The sequence below is a fragment of the Gopherus flavomarginatus genome, chromosome 3 (genome assembly GCF_025201925.1).
Source record: "Gopherus flavomarginatus isolate rGopFla2 chromosome 3, rGopFla2.mat.asm, whole genome shotgun sequence".
NCBI lineage: Eukaryota > Metazoa > Chordata > Testudines > Testudinidae > Gopherus > Gopherus flavomarginatus.
Genome location: NC_066619.1, coordinates 2,243,655 through 2,259,638, shown reverse-complemented (window position 1 = coordinate 2,259,638; position 15,984 = coordinate 2,243,655). Strand labels below are relative to the sequence as shown.

General features: G+C 43.8%; 1 protein-coding gene across 4 annotated transcripts in view; it reads left to right on the top strand.

Moving 5' to 3' along the window:
* The window catches only part of UNC13B (unc-13 homolog B), a 336,698-nt gene that overhangs the window by 217,964 nt on the left and 102,750 nt on the right, over window positions 1-15,984 (top strand). For all 4 annotated transcript variants that reach the window (XM_050943528.1, XM_050943527.1, XM_050943525.1 and 1 more), the window contains 3 exons: window positions 1,874-2,037; window positions 3,865-4,015; window positions 5,626-5,694. In XM_050943528.1, coding sequence (XP_050799485.1) covers window positions 1,874-2,037; window positions 3,865-4,015; window positions 5,626-5,694 — 384 coding nt within the window. The remainder of the gene's footprint in view (window positions 1-1,873; window positions 2,038-3,864; window positions 4,016-5,625; window positions 5,695-15,984) is intronic.

Here is a 15,984-nt window from a genome sequence, read left to right as displayed (position 1 = left end):
ACTGCTGGGAGGGGAAGAATAAGGATGAAGAGGTGTCAGCTAAATGTAATGGGCTGCTGAGCAGGTCTTACGGTCAGATCGTTGCTTTTTAGTTCAGTGGCAAATCTGTTTCTCTAATTGTCTGGCGGTTTTTTCCCTTCTGAATATGCAGGGTCATTCCCTTCCTCCTTTTAAAAGATCATTTCTTTCCTTCTTTTATCCAGTAATTCTATATATCACAGACAAAACTGAGATGCTTTGCAACTAAAATAATTAGATCAGGAGAAATCATAGGTTAAAGCAAAAAGTCCTGTGGCTCCTAATTAGATCATAAGATTTGTCATCACTTGATTTACACACGAAGACAAATGTCCTGAAGGCTTATGTATCTGTGTGTGATGTGAGTTTGAGGAGCACTTAGAGATACGTGCTGAACTGAGTGTGTGTTGATTACTGTACAGCAGCAGTGGATGAAAGCCTCTCCAGTGTAACTAGATGAAGCTGAAAGTTGAAATGAATAAGGATGCATAACTGATTCTTTTCTAAGTCCCAGTCAGTGGGGATATCATTAGAAATAACCCTTTTTCCAAAGATTGTAATGATCAGAGTGTTTGGCAAATAATGAATGCCTGGGAAAGGACCGTTATATTAGTTTAAACAGTTTGTCTGTTTTAAGTCATTTTTATCTCCACTACAGAGCCTTTTAAGTTTCAGGAGACTAAGCAGTTTGAGATTTCGCTGGAGCAAGAAAATACTTTCTTGCATCTTTTACGAAGTCCTTTCTTCAAAAGAACTTTCCTTGCAGCCAGTGGGAATTCCCTCGGAGTAGAAGTTGCACAGTTTGGCCCACTGAGGAGGGAGCTGCTTTTTTCCCCCAAAGACCTTGCAGTCTAATTAAATTACAAATGTAAAGTGGAGTATTAAACCTTCGAAGGCTTTGTTCTGCACCTTATTAGGCAATGTCATCCCCACTTGTTCTTTGTGTGGCTGTGGTTAGCTTGAAACATGGCAGGGCAAAGGCTTGTGTCTGGGTAGTGAAGTTTGTTGTGCCAGAATGATTAGGGAAGCTGTAGATAGAGGACTCTGGAGATCTGTGGTTGGCGGCCCATACCCCGATTGGGGTGACGGGCGTGAGTGAGTGAGAATCGTGGTGACACGACTGGCTCGCTTTCCATTCTGAGCCCCTCAGGCCACAGGGCTCGTTGTGAGTGGTCCGTGATGTGATGGGGAAGCTGAAAAAATCATTCAGGCACTTTTTGCACTGTTCTGTTGGGTGGTTTTACTGTGGGCAGACTGCATCTGTGGGATTCGGAGGGGAGGGGCAGACGTGCAGTTTGTGAATCAGACATGCTTGTGAAGTTCTGTCCATTTTATTTTCATTTTTCTTTAGATTTATACAGTGTCACATTCAGGACATAGCCAGAGTTGTACACACCGTTAACAGTTATTGAAACCACGGCTTGCAGTTTCCCTTGCCTTCAATACTGAGGTGTGGCCCAGGGGGATGTGAAGACCTGTAGTTGCAGGTCCACACCCTTGTGATAAAGGTCTGCTCCACTTCATGCGCATTGGGTCTGGTCCTGGTGGCAGGTTGTCTGTGTTGTCCTTTGCTAACTTAAGTTTAAGCACTGATGGAATAGCTAAGAATATGAGCGAGTTATTTATACTCATGGGTGAGCTTATAGGGATGAATTTGAGGAATCCTGTCATGGATGTGGAGGAGAAAAACTGAGATAAATAAATAAAAAACAAACAAAAAAACAGCAAATAAGAAAAAATAGGAGATGGGTGTTTCAGATGTTCTGTCTCCAGGATGGTTCCAAGCCAGTGACATTACGCTCAGCCTTGGAGGCTTCCAATACATCAGGTTTAATTTAGTTTGTTTCCATTTCAGAACCTCTTCCACTATCTCACCGACATTCAAGGGAGCGGGGTGGTGAAGATCCCTGATGCCAAAGGAGATGATGCCTGGAAGGTGTATTTTGATGAGACAGCCCAAGAAATAGTGGATGAATTTGCAATGCGCTATGGTATAGAAACAATATACCAGGCTATGACGTAAGTTACTCTTCTTGTGTTTCTCATACTGTACCCTTGCCGTAGTTAGTTTATTTAATTTCAAAGGGAAGTGTTCTAAATACGTTGGTTACTCAGTATTTTTAGGATGGCTGGCATGGCCTGTGATTTCCCTTCTGGCTCTGCTGGCTACTGTCCTTTAAGTTTATTGTGAGTAGGAAAGCGCTGTCATGCTCTGAGTCATTAGCTTCCTCAAAGGCTAGAAATCTATGGGTAAAGAAGGATGAGGATTGAGGGACTCGGTAAACCCACAGCAGGCTGATAGTCCTGCCCCTTGAATTTCAAGTCTGAGCAGCCATATCCAGTGTTATGGATGTAAATAAGCATGAGCTTGATTCCCAGAGGTTAAGCATTGGTGTTGTAAGACTCTGGGTCCTCCACTGATTGACCGCTGAGTTATTTAAAATGTGTCATCCCTAGCCTCAAATAAAAATGTCTGGTGGGGATGAGGAAGAAGGGTATTTGTGACCCAAATTTAACACTAGTGCTCTTTCATGGTGATCAAAGAATCCCGTGTCAAGAACCAGAACAATCAGTTTGTAAGTAGTGGGATTGGACGAAGGCGATAACCTGGTTTGCTCTGTTTGAAACTAGACTTGGTTTCCTGGGGGCCTTTCCTAAACGCTAAGCTCTGACTTGGGTTCCTAATGAGCTCTGCTTCTTCCTGCAGGCCACCAATTGTATTGCATTTGCTTTTTGTCTTCACTGAAATATTGAGTGAGGCAGATTAGCTTGAAGAAACTCACCTTTGAAGCTGAGGTTTCGGTTCTGGAGCATCCTGAAGCTCTTGAACTGAATGTATTCCACAGATAGTTCTCCATGCGGTTAGCTTCATTTTCTGCCAGCTGAACCATTATAAACAAAGTGGAAAGAAGTTACTGAAATTAGAGCTGTGTTAGCCAGCCCAGATGTTCTTTGCTCACATGTAGTGTTTATGGGTTTCACCAGTTATGCTACATCTTTAAGAACTGCTAAAAAGTCCATCCCCTCACAAACCCTGATCATAGCTTTCTGCCGGGAATTGGGCTTTTCAGTTTTTCAGAAGAATAAAAGTAGTTTGAGATCATTCTTTCTTCCATAAACGTATCTGTGAAAGACACAGGTAGAGATATGGTCTCTGTCTATATTTTTATTCTGTAGTAGTTGAGTGCCTGAACTACCAGTAGACAGCAAGGTATCCACCATATCTAACTAATTCAATGATGTCTATTTATCTGAAATATTGACTCTTAACTATTTTCATGTAAAGCCCTGTCAATTTACTTGGAAGGTGAGCAGCCGGGAAGCTAATGACTGTGTGTTACCTTAGGAGGACACAGAGATTATGATCCCTTTCACGTTTAAAAGAATCTCTCTGGAATTTGTAGCAGAAGTTCTAACAAGTTTCTGACACATGGACGCTCTTCTTTTGTGTCATGTCTTCTAATATTAGCCCTTTTTAAAGTGCTGTTTTTCCTTAGTTATGCCAGCTTTTCTCTGGTTGTTTACTTTAATCACTCCTCAAGACCAAATGCTGGTGGAATATTTTTAAGATTTCCTGTAAGAAATTTCCTTACACTTTAATGAGAGCAATTATATGAGAAAATGCAAATGAGACAACATACTTCCTGCAGGTGAAATTCTGGATTACAGCTACAGCCCTCATTGATATGGTACTTTTAGCAGGGTATTGCCAATATTAATGGGGTGGAAATAGCTGAAAGAATCAACTCTATAGCTCTGCTTTTCCCCAAGGGCCAGAAATAACCTTGTAAAGCATAGAGCATCTTTGCGTCTCCTCCATAACTGACCTTGCTTATGCTATTCCAGGCACTTTGCATGTCTGTCCTCCAAGTACATGTGTCCAGGAGTGCCAGCTGTGATGAGCACCTTACTGGCCAATATCAATGCCTACTACGCACACACTACTGCATCCACAAACGTGTCTGCTTCTGACCGCTTTTCAGCCTCAAACTTTGGGGTATGTTTGTGTTAACTGTCTTGCTATGCTACTGTTACAGTTTTACTTGCTTGGTTTGCTTATGGCTTTCCCGGATGTTAAGGTGAGTCACTAGTTCTGCTGAAGGAACATTATATCCTTGGATGGTGCAATGTGACTCTTCTGTATGAAGAATTAACACGATTAATGTGGACTTGTTCATTCTGTATCATGATTAGCTACTAATCAGTATAATGCACTGTGATGCTTGCATTTCTCTGCTCCAATAACACCAGAGTACAAATGGTGCGGAAATGCATGGGACACTGTAGATAATGTATACCGTGAGAGCAGGAGCGGCGCCAGGGTTTTTGGCGCCCTAGGCGGGGGTCCTTCTGCACTCCCGGTCGTTGGCGGCAATTCTGTGGCGGGGGAGGGGTCCTTCCGCTCTCCTGATCTTTAGGGCACTTTGGCAGCGGGTCCCGGAGCAAGTGAAGGACCCGCCACAGAATTGCTGCCAACAACCCAGAGCGCGGAAGGGCCCCCCCGCCACCGAATTGCCGCCACGGGCGGCAAAATGCTGCCCTCCCAAATCCTAGCGCCCTAGGCGACTGCCTAGGTTGCCTAAATGGAAGCGCCGGCCCTGCGTGAGAGATGATGGTTTCAGAACTTAAACTAGCAGCTTCTTTAAAAGTCTGTCTCCAAACAGCTGCTGTGCTTGATGTTTGTGTATCTCAGGTTCTACTCTGATGTGGGGGGAGCTATATATTGATTTATTAAGACATGGATTGGACTGTCCAGTCCCCATTGCCCTCCCATGCAGTTGTTTTCCCTGTAATATGCAGTAGAGATTGGGCTTTTTAAGTTTGTCCGAATGGGGTTTGGGATAAGCCATGCTCTGTTAGGGGAAAGAGTACATTTGACAGAAGGAGAGATGGCTTCTGTGCTGAACCAGCACCCAGCCAGAGGTTGGGTCCCAACTATGGTAGAGATTGGAGCTGGACAAAAATTTTTAAATGCATTTTTCAATCACGAAAACAATCCACAATTTCAGGTCAACCTTCATGAATCATTTCCTTCCCACTCCCCCAACACAAACATTTGTTTTGAATTGACATTTTGTTTTGAAAATGTTTCAAATGAAATGAAATGTTGGCAGTTTTTTGTTTGGCAAGAAAAAAACAAAAGAGAAAGTCTCTAACTTACGGAGCTAGGGCTCGTCTCACTGCTTGGAACCCGTCCGGAAATAGGTCTTTCTTTAAAACATGATCACTATGTACCTGCAACCATGCAGTTCAATAGCTGGAATTCATACATCAGTTTCAATAAGTTTATTTGTGCTCTTATATTCTCTCTGTACTTGAATGGTACATATGTCTCCTTTAAGTGATGAAGAGGAATTTTCCTGACCCTTCTAATGTTAGACTGGAATTACTGTTACATCAAGTTTAGGAGTAAATTCAGAGATCTGAAGCAAATATTATCTTCCCTCCAAGTTTGCACAATAGAATAAATCCATATAGCTTCCTCCCACTTTTGTGTGATCCAGCACTCGTTCTCGGGCAGCACTCTAGTTATTGGGAGTGTTGATTAGATCTAATTTTCTCTGATGGAGCCTGAGGTTATTAACTATATTTTTTTGTGACCAACAGAAAGAAAGGTTTGTGAAACTGCTGGACCAGCTGCACAATTCACTTCGTATTGACCTCTCCATGTATAGGGTAAGTGCCTATAAATGGCGTATTTTCAGGCTGTCTTGTGTAGAGCATGGATTTTCTTCAGTGAATCTCCCTATTTTGGGCATTTTTGTGACACATGGAATCACTGTCACCCACTAATTCTTCAGATACACGATTAAACCGTTCCCTTTCTTTCACGTTTGCCATCTCAAGCCATTTGATCAGCACTTGGAAATAATCTGAGGGTTGAGAACTGTGCTGACCTTTGCTACTCTCCCAACATACTGTCAGAATAAACTAGTCCCATTGAGTTAAATACCAGCAGTAACCCCAAGTAGGCTGTTTGAAGGGCATACAGAGCATCTCTTATTTTGTAGGTGTCACAACCTGGCCCAGTCTCTATTGGGAGTAGACACAGTAACTGGGTCCCATGTGCTTCCAAGCCAACTGGGGCTGGCCAGAGTTTGATCGGTGCTCCAGCTCCGGATCTGTAAGGGCACTCCCAGGTTCAGTCCCCTTCTCTGAGCTCTTCCTTGGAACATGGGACTCTCCATTGAAGCCACCTCAGACCCTAGAACAAGTCCCTCAGACCACCCAAGCCCCTAGCTGCGTAGCCATGATCCATGATAGTTCCACCTAGGTTGTGGGCACTCTGGGTTCTAGTTAACCCCATCACAGAAACAAGGAACATAGGTTTAGCAAAGGGATTTCTTAATCACAGTCAATTTACTCTTAAAAAGCACTAGAGTTAAAGATCTTTGAAAAATAACAGACGTTTTGGAGCATGAGCTTTCGTGGGTGAATACCCACTAGGAAGTGGGTATTCACCCACGAAAGCTCATGCTCCAAAACGTCTGTTAGTCTATAAGGTGCCACAGGATTCTTTGCTGCTTTTACAGATCCAGACTAACACGGCTACCCCTCTGATACTTGAAAAATAACAAAATTCCTGAGATGCACCCATCCCCGTTAGCCTGATCTCATTCCATCTGTGAGTCTGAGGTCTTGTTAGCATTTCAGACTAAGCAGATTCCCTCCTGCCTTCTCTGTCTCCAGCCACCACTTTGTGTAGGTGCCTATGAATGGCCACCCTTTTAATACACTCTCTCTCCTTTTACCATGTGCTCAGCTGAAAAGCTTGTCTCTTCCTGCTAGCCTCTGTGTAGAAAATCCATTGTTCCCTGGAGTTTGGCCAGAAGTTGAGATAATCAAAACTGTTGGCCCTAGATTGCTCTATGATAATTGCTTCTGCATGATAGTCCCTGAACAAGATGTCAGCTACCTTTCCTGGGCAGAGTAGCCATTCGGGATATATCAGAATAGATTTGCCTTGGACAAGGGCTTCTCATGTTCAGCACAACCAGAAAATGGACGTTACAATAGAAAACAGTAAAAGAACTAAAAAAGAGCCACCGTGGCTTAACAACCATGTAAAAGAAGCGGTGAGAGAGAAAAAAACTTCCTTTAAAAAGTGGAAGTCAAATCCTAGTGAGGCAAATAGAAAGGAGCACAAACACTGCCAGCTTAAGTGCAAGAGTGTAATAAAAAAAGCCAAAGAGGAGTTTGAAGAACGGCTAGCCAAAAACTCCAAAGGTAATAACAAAATGTTTTTTAAGTACATCAGAAGCAGGAAGCCTGCTGAACAGCCAGTGGGGCTCCTTGACGATCGAAATACAGAAGGAGCGCTTAAAGACGATAAAGTCATTGCGGAGAAACTAAATGGATTCTTCGCTTCAGTCTTCACGGCTGAGGATGTTAGGGAGATTCCCAAACCTGAGCCGGCTTTTGTAGGTGACAAATCTGAGAAACTGTCACAGACTGAAGTGTCACTAGAGGAAGTTTTGGAATTAATTGATAAACTCAACATTAACAAGTCACCGGGACCAGATGGCATTCACCCAAGAGTTCTGAAAGAACTCAAATGTGAAGTTGCGGAACAATTAACTAAGGTTTGTAACCTGTCCTTTAAATCAGTTTCGGTACCCAATGACTGGAAGTTAGCTAATGTAACGCCAATATTTAAAAAGGGCTTTAGAGGTGATCCCGGCAATTACAGACCGGTAAGTCTAACGTGAGTACCAGGCAAATTAGTCGAAACAATAGTTAAGAATAAAATTGTCAGACACATAGAAAAACATAAACTGTGGAGCAATAGTCAACATGGTTTCTGTAAAGGGAAATTGTGTCTTACTAATCTATTAGAGTTCTTTGAAGAGGTCAACAAACATGTGGACAAGGGGGATCCAGTGGACATAGTGTACTTAGATTTCCAGAAAGCCTTTGACAAGGTCCCTCACCAAAGGCTCTTACGTAAATTAAGCTGTCATGGAGTAAAAGGGAAGGTCCTTTCATGGATTGAGAACTGGTTAAAAGACAGGGAACAAAGTGTAGGAATTAATGGTAAATTCTCAGAATGAAGAGGGGTAACTAGTGGTGTTCCCCAAGGGTCAGTCTTGGGGCCAATCCTGTTCAATTTATTCATAAATGATCTGGAGAAAGGGGTAAACAGTGAGGTGGCAAAGTTTGCAGATGATACTAAACCACTCAAGATAGTTAAGACCAAAGCAGACTGTGAAGAACTTCAAAAAGATCTCACAAAACTAAGTGATTGGGCAACAAAATGGCAAATGAAATTTAATGTGGATAAATGTAAAGTAATGCACATTGGAAAAAATAACCCCAACTATACATATAATATGACGGGAGCTAATTTAGCTACAAGGAGTCAGGAAAAAGATCTTGGAGTCATCGTGGATAGTTCTCTGAAGATGTCCACGCAGTGCGCAGAGGCAGTCAAAAAAGCAAACACGATGTTAGTAATCATTAAAAAGGGGATAGAGAATAAGACTGAGAATATATTATTGCCCTTATATAAATCCATGGTATGCCCACATCTCGAATACTGTGTACAGATGTGGTCTTCTCACCTCAAAAAAGATATTCTAGCACTAGAAAAGTTTCAGAAAAGGGGAACTAAAATGATTAGGGGTTTGGAGAGGGTCCCATATGAGGAAAGATTAAAGAGACTAGGACTCTTCAGCTTGGAAAAGAGGAGACTAAGGGGGGATATGATAGAGGTCTATAAAATCATGAGTGATGTGGAGAAAGTGAATAAGGAAAAGTTATTTACTTATTCCCATAATACAAGAACTAGGGGTCACCAAATGAAATTAATAGGCAGTAGGTTTAAAACAAATAAAAGGAAGTTCTTCACACAGCGCAGTCAACTTGTGGAACTCCTTGCCTGAGGAGGTTGTGAAGGCTGGGACTATAACAATGTTTAAAAGGGAACTGGATAAATTCATGGTGGCTAAGTCCATAAATGGCTATTAGCCAGGCTGGGTAAAGACTGGTGTCCCTAGTCTCTGTTTGTCGCAGGATGGAGATGGATGGCAGGAGAGAGATCACTTGATCATTGCCTGTTAGGTGCCCCAGAGGGAGTGAAGCTGGCATTGGCTACTGTCGGTAGACGGATACTGGGCTAGATGGACCTTTGATCTGACCTGGTACGGCCATTCTTATGTTCTTAAAATGGAGTTCACAATTCAATACAGAAATATCTCATTCTGTCATACTCTGCATTTAGCAGGAGAGGATACTGAGGCTGAAATATACACAATCTATTATAAATTGGGATGAATATTCAGCCAGATCTTAATTGATGCTGCATTTCTGACTTCACTATTCAACATATAGCATGTCTTTGTGACTAATCTGCATTTGTTGTGTGTGGACGTGGTGGGGAAGGCTGGAAGGGCATCTATAAGCAACATTGTTTAAAAAAATATCTTTTAAAAATGTCTGTCTCTCTACCTCCTAGAAAAGCTGATTTCCAGTAATGTCCTGTGGTGCTTGGGGGTTGAATTGTAGTCTTTGTGTTCTGAGTGGAGAGAAATCTTTTGATAGCCACCCTGTGTAGACACAAGACACATTCTAATTCTGTTAGAAGTACCACTGGGAAGCATATAGTTATAAATAGTAGAATGATACTCTTTATGATTGTCGGGGGGGAGTTAATCCTTGGATGAGATGTTAGTTCATTCTGCCAAAAATAGTAGTATAGTGTGAGTGCTGTGGTAAAATGTAATTAGATCTAATTTGTGATGTCGAGCGTTGATTGCATAAATGGATTCCTGATTGATTTTCCTTACTGAACAGTTGATGTTTTCTCAAGGATAGCTCTGACTCAAGTCATCCTCTGACAATTAAGTGTTCTGGAGCATGTTTCGTTGGCATGTATGTTGTTTAATACAAGCCAGTTATTGCTTGCTGTTTGTCTAACTCTTGCTTACTAGCTTACATAAGGCAGAAGAACGTGAGTCTAGTTTTGAGTGTGTCCTGTTTATAAATCTTTGCCAGACGTTTTGAGCCATGAGTACCTCTTCCGTTCACAACACTAACCCAGTGATTGTAACTAAATCTTGTCTTGTAGAAATGTTTGATACTGGTGAGTGCTCCAAGCACAGGGCAGGGCATGCACATGTTAGCGTAAAAAGGGGGTTGTCGTCTTAGGCTTCTTATTCTTAGCTGTTTATGCAGAGCTCATTGACTCCTACCAACTTAAATTAGCTACTTTGAATTAATACCTGAGTGCCCTGGCTAGTGCCAGGAGATGGCAGATAGGATCTCTCTGTAACTCCTCTGTTGTAATTAGTTTGACGATCAATGCAGATATCAATAAGGTGTCTGGATGAGGTTGACTTTGCAGCAAAACCAATGAGTGCATTATAAAGGATATTTCCATCCACTCTTCTGTTGCAAATGCATCCCGTGCACTCTCTCGAGCATATTTAGGGCTTGTCTACATGAACCTTCAGTTCATGGCAAACTGGGGTGTAAAATCTACTCCACATTACTCTGCTGCACACTACGAGTCCATGGGGACCCTGCTGCCATGCACATAGAGTTGTTTTTCAAGTGCTGGTCCCTATTCGTACTCCACTGTGGGGTGCAGATGCTCTCTAGGCATCTGAGACCAGAAGATTTTTGCTATTAGTGTCCTATAATCTGTGCCTGTTCAGTTCTCCATGTGCTGTACACCAGCGGTGTAAAGTAGCAGTGTGGACCAACTGCCTTTCCAATTTCCTTCTACTACCTACGGTGTGTTGGAAAGCTCCCGTGTCCAGCAAACTTGCTTCTTTCCTAATTACCTGAAAATAGTTTATAGAATAGTAGTTGAGAGTTAGTATAGTTAGTGGGATTCTTCTCTCCCCCCACCCCGCCTTTCTGTCTGTACTCTTCACGGGGATTATTATGCCCAGTGTAATGGGATGTTCACCCCACATTACCCTAGAGGGCAGTTAGGGCTAAGAAGGGACCAGTTAACCAGATGGGCTACAGCTGTGGGGAAATAGGTGGCCTAAGTAACCCCTGCTTGATGGAGCCATCTGAGAAGGAACAGGTGGAGCTAGGATAAAGCCAGGAATTTGTCAGCAGAAAAGGACTGCGGTGAGGGATCCGGCAGCTCACTCTGGACATTAGAGAGGGAAGGAAGGAAACGGGGGAGAAGCATTCTTCTCCCTCACTGTTCTGATGGTGGCACTTCCCCAGTGGCTGTTAGGGGAGCCTGGGCCTGCCCTCATCTCTGGGTTCCAACTCAGTGACCTTCTGATCAGTGGCCAAGCTCTGCACCGTCTTAAACCTTTCTCAAGTATCAGAGGGGTAGCCGTGTTAGTCTGGATCTGTAAAAGCAGCAAAGAATCCTGTGGCACTTGTTAGTCTATAAGGTGCCACAGGACTCTTTGCTGCTTTTAAACCTTGCTGCAATTTTCCTAAGCCTTTTCCTACACCCTCTCTCTTTAGGTTTCCTTCCTTCCCTCTTTAATGTCCAGAGGGTGGCTGCATGCTCCTTCACTGCAGCTCTTTTCCACTGCCAACTTCCAGGCTTTATAATCCAGCCTACTCCTGTTTGTTCAGTTAGGGCTGGCTCTCATCCCACATGCAGCCAGGTACCCTAGTTGGCCCCTTAGGACTCCATTAACCCCTTGTGGTCTGTGTGGGGTACACACTGCATCACACTCAGTATCCTGGGCTTCAAGAACTGTGCCTCATGCCCAGATCATTCCTGGTCAGTGACAGCCTTTTCTGATGCCTCTGTTGCCTTGGGGAAGCCCATGTCCCCTCCAGGTGTTCAATCTGCCACTCCTTCCCTCCTGGAACCCCCTAGCCACATGAGTACCTACTGTGGTGCTTCTTCATGGAAGAGTGTCAAGGTTTGTTTCCCCACTTTGAACTCTAGGGTACAAATGTGGGACCTGCATGGACCCTTCTAAGCTTAATTACTAGCTTAGATCTGGTAACACTGCCACCACCCAGAATTCCAGTGTCTGGGGCACCCTCTGTCCCCCCAAAACTTCGTCCCCTCCCTGGGTTGCCGTGAGGGACTTCACCAATTCCCTGGTGAACACAGATCCAAACTCCTTGGATCTTAAAACAAGGAGAACTTTACCATCCCCCTCCTTTCTCCCCACCAATCCCTGGTGAGTCCAGATCCAATCCCCTTGGATCTTAAAACAAGGAAAAATCAATCAGGTTCTTAAAAAGAAAGCTTTTAATTAAATAAAGAAAAGGTAAAAATTATCTCTGTAAAATCAGAATGGAAAATGCTTTACAGGGTAATAAGATTCCTATAGACCAGAGGGGGCCCCCTTAGCCTTAGGTTCAAAGTTACAGCAAACAGAGGTAAAATCCTTCCAGCAAAAAGAAACATTTACAAGTTGAGGAAACAAAAATAAGACTAACAAACCTTTCCTGGCTAATTACTTACACTTTTGAAACATGAGGGACGGATTCAGAAAGATTTGGAGAGCCTGGATTGATGTCCCATCCCTCTCAGTCCCGAGAGCGAACAACAACAAAACAAAAAGCACAAACAAAGACTTCCCTCCACCAAGATTTGAAAGTATCTTGTCCCCCTATTGGTCCTCTGGTCAGGTGTCAGCCAGGTTTACTGAGCTTCTTAACCTTTTACAGGTAAAAGACATTAACCCTTAACTATCTGTTTATGACAAAGAGCAATGAGGTCCCACTCATATCGTAGCCTGGGAGAATTCCTTACAGCGGGCAGACCCCCTGTACATTTGGAGAAGGAGTTGCGGAGTGCTCCATCAGGCTGTTATCTTCAGCTACCAACAGAGGCAGGAGTAAGTCATCGTCCTCTTCTAAACAGAAGCACAAGGAAAGTCCTCTCATAAGAAGAATAAATTCACATAAGAATCATCATCTAAGGGAACCATCTCCTGTACACGCAGTTGTCTGGGACTTCATATTACAGTGCTGCAGCAATGTTTTCAGAGTACGGCATGAAACCCCAGCTCCGAAGAGCAAGTCCAGTCCAAAACCACCGTGTGCTGCTCTGCTGGTAACATCTATGGAACCTCTGAAACAGACACTTTGATTGCATCCAGCACCAATGGTACCAGGCACTCCTCTAGGGAGTCCTTAGTACCGAGAATTCCAACCAAATTGACTCTAACGGTGCCAAAAGAGACCAGCTTTTGTTTCCTCCTCTTCAGGGGACAAGTTTACCACCCAGCAAGTCCTCCTTGTCCTGCAAGATGCTGAATCACCCACCCTTTCGGGCGCCGTTACCTCCACAGACATCTTGACCCTGTCTTTTCACAAGTGGCTACTGGGAGGTCTTTCTTCCCAGACCTTTTCCCAATTGGGGTATTGCTAAATCAACACTACCACCTGTTCTTATGGACACCCATTCCCCGATACCATCAACTAGCAGAGAGGTGGCCAAGCAGCTGAATCTATCAATACCACCCATGGAACAAGATCCTATTTTCTGGTTTGATGGCATGGACGTGGGTGAGAGAATGCCACCTCCCACAATAAAACAGTCTCAGTCCAGACATGGTATCAAGAGTGTCATGAGTTCTATAAAAATCGTATAGAATGGATTATCCTTCATGTGAACTTAAGTACCCCATGCCTTGGGATTCACCCCAACCACCATATAACCAATCCCATTGGTCCTAGGGGGGTCCATATACGTGTTGCTCTGCATCAGTTTGTTCTAGATGAGACTCGCAGCATCACTCTTCTCAGATAGAGGAAGCAGACTCTTCTCATAAAATGATAGAGGAGAAGTATCCAGAGACATCTCCAGAACTGTTGGGTCAGTCAGGATTCTCGTTATCGTCCCTAGATGAGGCAATTACACCTACCTCCTCTTTACCTTCTGATGACATCAAGCAATATTAAGACCTGTTGAAGAGGGTTGCAGAGATGCTCCATATCCCTTTAGAGGAAGAATATCAGTCACAGCATGGGACCCAGCAAAATCGCATTGCCTATTAATGAAGCAGTCTTGGAACCAGCAAAGGTGATGTGACACACATCAACCCACGTATGCTCCACCATTAGATGGGCAGAGAAAAAATACTTAATCTCAGGCAAAGGGGTGGAATTTTTATTCACTCAGCCAATGCCCAATTCCTGGGTAGTCCAAGCAGCCTCAGAGAAAAGCTGTCAGCACCAGTTGAAATTGGCTCTTTCCAATAAGGAAGCTAAGTTCTTGGACTTAGTTGGTAGAAAAGTCTTTTCTCCTCCACCAGCCTAAAACCCAGGATTGTGAATTGTCAAGCACTTATGGCCAAGTACATCTTTGTGAATTACAATAAATTGACAAACTTTTCACATAAGCTCCCCAAAGAGCTCCAGGGATAATTTGAAGCTCTCACTGCGGAAGGAAAGCTGATTGTGAGATCATCAGACTACTATTACACCTGAAATGACCTCCTGGTAAATGGCCATTGCAGTGGTTGTGATGAGAGCATCATTGCTTCGGTCATCCGAATTCTTGAGAGAAGTCCAGTCTACTATTGAGGACTTAGCCTTTGACAGGAGCAATCTTTATAGTGAAAGGACAGACCATTCCCTTCATTCATTAAAAGATTCTTGGGCAACCTTCCATTCTCTTGGGATTTATAAACCAGCACCCAAGAGGAAGTTCCATAAGTTGCAACCTGCTAGACAAAGAACAACTGCACAACTATTTGTCCATCACAGTCCTTACAAACTCCCAAGGAAGTGTCAGAGGCTTCAAAGATTTAGGCAGACTGTGTTTCCTGCTTCTGTCTCCCAAATCTAGCAGTCAACAAAGAAGCCATTTTGATGGGTCTGCCAAGAGCTGCGAACCAACTCTACGGCCAAGTTTTCCTTCCTTTAGCCCATTTCTCCAACAACTGGCAAAGCATCGCATCCAAGAAATGGGTGCTTGTTATCTATGCACGATACGCACAAGAATTTTTTTCTCCTTTTCCCCATTCTTTATCCCTGATCCCTTTTCAGGGATCACTCTCAGGAATGAATGCTCTCTCAGGAAATAAGACTCCTATCTGCAGCTGGGAGCCATGGAGCCTGTTTCTCTCCAATACCAAGAAAAAAAAGTTCTCTGAGATCTATGGCAACTCAGTGTCTGCATCTGAGCCCTTCATTTCAGAATGGTAACTTTGGCAGCAGTAATCCTATCTTTGACCAAGGGAAACTGGTTCACAGCTCTCAACGTGAGGGATGTCTTCTTCCACATGGATATCCATCCTGCACATGGGAAATTTCTCTTGTTCACCTTGGATTTAAACCATGACAATACAAGATTCTTCCCTTTGGCCTGAACACAGCTGCAAGTGTTTTCACAAATCTATGGCAGCTCACCTCCACTGCAAGGGTGTTTTGATTTTTCCGTATCTCGATGCTGGCTACTGATGGAGCAATCTCTCCAAGGGGTCCAATCAGCAACAGCAGCTCTTCTCAAGCTGCTGCTGTGATCACTAGGCATCTCTGTAAAAGAAGGGAAGTTTGTGTTCTCCCACAGGCAATAGAATTGATCAGCACAATAATGAACTCCATCACAGCAAGAGCATACTTTCCAAGAGACCGCTTTCTCACCGTGAAAGCACTGGTCAAGCGCTAGTCATGAAGCTCTGGGCTGCTACACAAACATCCGTTTGGGAGTGTCTTGCTCTCCTAGGGCATATGGCTGCCAGCGCTTATGTAACACTATTCACAAGGCTTGAACTTCATGCTTTCGAGCCTGGCTCAAGACAGAATACACCCCAAATGGGAACAGCATAGAAGAATGAGTATGCATTCCTCTGACTACAAAACTCACTAAGCCAGAGGTGGGCAAACTACGGTCCCCAGGCTAGATCTGGCCCCTCAGGGCTTTGGATCCGGTCCGGAGGATTGCCAGCCCTGCGCCGTTCTGGGAAGCGACTGGCACCATGTCCTTGCGGCCCCCGGATGTGTGGGGCAGGGCAGAGGGCACTGCATGTTGCTCTTGCCTGTGGGTACATCCACCCGCAGCTCCCATTGTCTGGGAAC